A 6,289-nucleotide genomic window follows, 5' to 3' on the forward strand; every position below is an offset into this window, starting at 1 on the left:
GGGCAGAGAGGTTCTCCTGCCCCTCTACTCTGCCCTGGTGAGACCGCATCTGGAATATTGTGTCCAGTTCTGGGCCCCTCAGTTCAAGAAGGACAGGAACTGCTGGAGAGAGTCCAGCGTAGGGCTACAAAGATGATGGAGGGAGTGGAGCATCTCCCTTATGAGGAGCGGCTGAGGGAGCTGGGGCTCTTTAGTTTGCAGAAGAGGAGACTGAGGGGAGACCTCATTCATGGTTATAAATATTTAAAGGGTGAGTGTCACGAGGATGGAGCCAGGCTCTTCTCGGGGACAAACAATGAGAGGACAAGGGGTAACGGACACAAACTGGAACACAGGAGGTTCCACTTCAATTGGAGAAGAAACTTCTTCTCAGTGAGGGTGACAGAGCCCTGGCCCAGGCTGCCCAGAGAGGTTGTGGAGTCTCCTTCTCTGCAGACATTCAAAACCCGCCTGGACGCCTTCCTGTGTAACCTCATCTGGGTGTTCCTGCTCCGGCAGGGGGATTGGACTGGATGAGCTTTGGAGGTCCCTTCCAATCCCTAACTGTCTGCGATTCTCTGATTCTGTGACATACCACAAGAAGACAGTCTACATCCTGCCTATCGAGCAGCTGAATTAGCAAGAAAACACAGTATACAACTCATGCTTACAAAAGGGTGCATACCATCGTGTCCACATCCTTCGAACATGATCAAAAAAGATGGGCACTGCCTGGGACAGGCACTCAGGTATTACAGACCCTAGCCTACTTTTGGATAGGTTTTAACCACTGAGGAATTAAACAGATGTTATGACCATCAGGATTTTCAATAGTGTTTTAAAATTACTTAGTTTAATGTTCTTTTCCTGAGTTTCATGTACATTTTAAACTAGGTTTGTTTCTTTTTATGAGTTAAAATACACTCTAATCTCTTTTGCTGTCTTATTTAATGAATCAGAATGGTTCTTAACTCTATTTTTATGGGCACAGAAACAGAAACTAATGGAACACATTGCTTTGATTTGCCTGCCAACAAACGAGCCCAAAGTTGGTGTTGCTAGTTCTCAGTCAATACTGCATTGTTCTTTATTTAAATTTCACCTCTTCCTAAATAAAATCATAACAAAAAGAAAAAGAAAACGCAGAAGAGATGCTGCAGCCTGAAGTAACACAGGTTAGAGCAGAATCCAGACGTCCTCTTTTAGCTTTTCAGACCTTAAGAACTCCAGGGTGTAGCAGCTTCCCCTCAGAGCTTTCATGTACTACTGTCTAATTCAATGATGCTTCACTTGATTACAAATGCTGGGAGAAGGAGCCTCATAGATCTGAGCGAGCACAACTATTGCCAGGTTTTTTCCACTGGGCTGTGGTCACAGCGTAGATCACGGGGACCAAATGTAATTCACTGAGTATGAATCTGACCAAAAACCTGGCAGAAATGCAATAGGCGAATTCTTGCCCCTGTTGTGATCCCCACCTGGTTGGAGAAAAACTTAAAAGACTCCACCTGGTCCTAAAAGCCCAGGCCTGATAGAAAACAACTACTCAGAAGACAACACTGGAGAAAAGAATGGTAAGATTATTCTCCCCTGTCTGTGATCTATGTCAAATACGGGACTGAGCAGGAGTGGGCCACATGGCGCTTCAAAGGCCACAGCTGGGTACGCAACACAAGGAACAACAAGGAATGACTGCAGTAATTTAGATGGCCCACAACAAGTGTCTAAAACCAAACAAGGTCTCTAAACTCTCAACAGCTCAAGATCTCAAAGATTTTCCCACAGTAGACAGCCATAGTGTCCAGAGTCTTACACAAAAATTTGTAACCTAAAGAGCCATATAGTTTTTAAAAAAGCTTCATGCCACCTTCAAGTCAGCAGCACTGAGACCAGAAAGCCTCTCTGCCTTACAATTGCAGATCTGCATATAACAAAGTCAGGGAGAGCAAGCCCACACTGCTCTCTGTTGAACTGATATGCTCCCTTCAGGTCATTTCATACAAAACTTGGAACTAGTGTTACACTTGGAGGTAGAAGTAGCACCAGTAAGCAAGCTGTGTCCCTCATTCAGGTGGTTTCCAGTTCATTTAAAGAAAGGCTTCTTCCATATAGTACATTCTGAGTAAAGACTGGCCCCTGTTTCTTCCACAGAGCTTAAAGAACAGGATGCAGCACAATGTTAAAGGTATCTGTTAAAGCTTAACTCAGTCAATGCAAAGCCAAGCCCCTCAAAATGCCTAACTTTATATCCTCAATGCCAAGTACTGTTTCAAAACAGAACCTTTTAAAAAAAACAGTTTTCTCAGTCTAAGTCAGATACAATATCTTTGTAATAACCTCCTTCTAGATGTGCTGCACTTCTTGCTCGGCAATCAGAATTGCAACTTATAATCAACCAATGGAACAAAATCTTCCTATTATTTATCTTGTTCTGCTTCAAAGATGGTAAAGAATTCCTCATCATATCAGTCCCTTTATTGCTACCTACACTACTCACTGCCCAAGAGGCTCAGCCGTAGTCCAGGGCCCAGTGGTGAATGGCAAATCCTCAGTACCAATAGTTTGCTTGTCATAGCAATCCTTTAGATGACAGTACAGACACAAAATGAAATTAAAAAGTAAAGAACACCATTTCAACTACCTTGCCATGTAGTTTGTGGACATCATATCTTATCTGAGCAAATTCACGGAGTGCAAAAGATCCTCCAACAAGATACAGCTGAAAAACAACAAAAAGAAAGCAGACGTATCAGGACTATTACGAAAAAGAACACTTTGCATACTGACCCCATTCATAAACCAAGGCACCCTGCTGTACCACCAGGAACTGAAGAAGATCACAGAATCCCAGACCGTTAGGGATTGGAAGGGACCTCCAAAGCTCATCCAGTCCAATCCCCCTGCCGGAGCAGGAACACCCAGATGAGGTTACACAGGAAGGCGTCCAGGCGGGTTTTGAATGTCTGCAGAGAAGGAGACTCCACAGCCTCTCTGGGCAGCCTGGGCCAGGGCTCTGTCACCCTCACTGAGAAGAAGTTTCTTCTCCAATTGAAGTGGAACCTCCTGTGTTCCATAGATAATCAACTGGAAGATACGTAGAGGTGAAGAGGGACCATATGTGAAGTCAGAGCCCTCTCCAACTTTGTGGGCCTGCATTTCACAAATTTTCTCCTTCACACAAAGACAGCTGCTGCATGCCTCTCATTTTCTAGGGACTTCCTCTCCTCTTACCCCCTCTTCTCCTCCCCATATGGTTTCCTGACATAACTGCAGCAGAAGAACCTTTACCTCACCACCACGGGATTTACTCTCATAATTTTCAAACTCTGTGGGGAAGTAACAATGCCACATTGACTTATTCTAATGTCTGCGGGTAAGAGACCTAATTAAGCTTCTGAGCAGACCACCTGACTGGACCTGTGGTGATACATTATCACTTAGGCTAAGAACTCATATCCAGCACACCTGCACTTCTGTTATTGCCTCCTTAGCTGTCTCGCAATTCCCTCCACACCTCTGAAGCTCATGAACAACAATAAAGGGAGAAATGGGGGTGGAAAAAAAGTTCACATTTGCATACAGAAATCGTTAAAATAGTCTTTCTTATGGCAGAGGGATACCATAAAACTGTCTATGTATTTTTACCATTAAAAATGGACAGATCAACCAAAATATCAAGTACTGTTAGCAACACCATTAAGGACTTGAAAATCAGCTACTAGGTGGAGGAATCAGGCCTCTTGCTCCTGCTCTGACCTGACAGACGCCATCTGCTGCTCTCTGTTAAGGCAGACGCTCAGGAGGCCAAAAGGCTGCACATCTAGAGATGCACATCTAAGGAAGGTGCAAGCACAAGGAAGCTCTAAGGACCTGAGGAAAAACCAACACCCAAAAACCCCAACCAAACCCCAGCACCACCACATTGCTGTTACAAAGGAAAATCAAGTAGGTTATTGAATGAAATACACCACGTGTTCCTCATTTTGTCTCATCGCATCCTATCAGTTGATTGACAACAACCACTTATTACACGCTGCATTTTACATCTGCAGCTCTACACAATAAAGAAGTCGATACGCACACACTTCTCGGTTCCTTTAGACACAGTTTGGCTTGTATTACTCACATCACCTTATACTACTAAAAGGAAAAAGCCCTTGGTTTCTGATGTACTCTTGCTCTTCATACAGCATGAGCAGTATAACTACCCTGGCAAGCTGGCACATTTTGCTTATCAGGTATTACCACTATAGGTGCCTTTACACTTCCAGCGCTGCAATGGTTGACTTATTTTACGATGAAACATCATTTAGGCTGTGTCAGAGTAAGAGCACATTGATGCTATGAGAAATTACAAACGCCACTGGAATATTACACACTGTAACGCTGGAAGGTTAGGGTTCAGATTAAATGCTTTTCAGAATCCCAGAATACACACAAAAATACAAATAACGCGTTTACAATCTTACTCGACCGACGTTGTAAAGAATCAAACATTGTGTCTAAGGCTTCACTGCAAAATCAGACCAGAATCAGTCACATTCAGCACTTTATTTAATCAACCAACAGCATGTCAATGCATTAACTGACAACCCTGAGCATGAATTGCCTTGATCTACACAAGCCAGAGCAGCAGTGGACAGCTATTCAGTCAATTAGATTTTTGAAAATTGCTCAAAAGCCAATGAAAGAAGGCATAAATGAGTTTATGCAACTATAATAGCATTAAAGATAGTAAAGGATTCACTGACTGACAATGCATTGACTGGAAGTATTAGCCTTAGTCTAAGTGTTTCCTTTCTTTTTTTGCGTTATGAGGGAAGATGCCCTCACTTCCTTCATTTAAGTTAATTGCATCTCAAGGGAAGAACGCGTACGTACAATCAACAAGGCATCAAGAGCCACCAGTCAAAATAATTCTAAGTAGGGTAAGTCTCAAATTAAAAATTCCAGCAACAACATCAGCTTGTTGGCTTTGTTTTCTGCAACACTCTATTTCATAGGAACAAAGCGATAAAACTTCGTTACAGGTTTCAGCTAATAGTGCTATGCAGGTTGCCAGAGCGCTCAAGGTCTTCAGCAACCTAGAGATAACCATGTGCAGAGGCTGTGGGGAGAGGAAACCTAGGGCAGTCAACCCCAAGGTGACCCCAGGCTGACCAGTTAATACTGTTCATACCATTAACGTCACATTCACTGTAAATTGGGGAGTTTTATGGCTGACATTCAAGAGGGACATGTTCACTGCCCTAACCCTGAGGCCTACTCCCCCACAATACTGGCTGAGTGTAACTCTATGTATTTTATAACTGTTATTAATATTAGCTTATTACTAGTTTTTTATTATTATTTTATTAAATATATTTCTATTTCAACATCTACATCTCCTTTCCAGGTGGGGAGGAGGCACCCAATTGTATAATAGGCATCTGAAGAGTACTCAAGCTGGCAAGTTTAAATGTACCTGCATGCTCTCATTGGGAGGGAACTATTTGTTTTGCACGCTAATTTATTATGTATCATTATTATTAATTATTATAACTATTCTTAATCATTCTATGCATTTATTATTTGTTATTATGTAGTGAACATCATCTGTCTAGTTACCTGAATGCATTCAGCATATTCATGAAATGATAACTTCTTACTTATTCCTTTACACCTGAAGTTTACTTTAAGAAGGCAAAAATCATAAACCAGACTGGCTAGCCAGCAATTAACACCAACCAGTTTAACAGCACTGCTAGCACAACCCCCCATTAAAGATCTCACATTGGATTATTCCTTTATGTTTCAGTGAGTACACGAAAAAAACCCCTTCTACAATGTTGTAATGCAATTACGCATGCATGGAAGACTTGCATGTTGCAAAACAGAATGAAAGATAGGATGTGACATAAGAGCACCATCTGTCACATACACTCAGCAACCTCAATAAATGTTTCATGGAAAAAAACGACACAAAATTCTCTTTAATAACATTCCTTTAAAAATTCTATTTGTTCACTTCTCCATTGGGAAGTAAGTTATGCAAGCAGTTATGATGGCATCAGACTAATCCCTTGAACTGCATCTTACGATGGGAAATACTCGGATTTCTCACCAACGGCAGTGAGCTGTTCACTGAGGACTCACAACCGCAGAAGAACTTGGGACGAACAGCAGATCCCTACTTTTTCAGTTTCCTACATAATCCAAAGCAGCCATCTTCAGTGTCTCGGGTTAATAAAATAACAAGAAACTTCCTCTGGCAGCCCCTGCAATTTGCCGTATTACAGGGGTTCCTGTTGTTGGAGAAAGCCATTCCTGC

The 6,289-nt window shown here is 42.2% G+C and overlaps 1 protein-coding gene across 1 annotated transcript in view; it reads right to left on the reverse strand.

Annotated features, from left to right (window-relative positions):
• Positions 1 to 2,620: 2,620 nt before the first annotated feature.
• Positions 2,621 to 6,289, reverse strand: part of LOC104545559 (cytochrome c oxidase assembly protein COX16 homolog, mitochondrial-like) — a gene marked incomplete at its 3' end in the record, with an annotated part of 11,618 nt that continues 7,949 nt past the window's right edge. The window contains exon 2 of the mRNA XM_010190739.1: positions 2,621 to 2,698. Coding sequence (XP_010189041.1) covers positions 2,621 to 2,698 — 78 coding nt within the window. The remainder of the gene's footprint in view (positions 2,699 to 6,289) is intronic.

The sequence above is a fragment of the Mesitornis unicolor genome, unplaced genomic scaffold (genome assembly GCF_000695765.1).
Source record: "Mesitornis unicolor isolate BGI_N332 unplaced genomic scaffold, ASM69576v1 scaffold38358, whole genome shotgun sequence".
Classification (NCBI taxonomy): Eukaryota; Metazoa; Chordata; class Aves; order Mesitornithiformes; family Mesitornithidae; genus Mesitornis; species Mesitornis unicolor.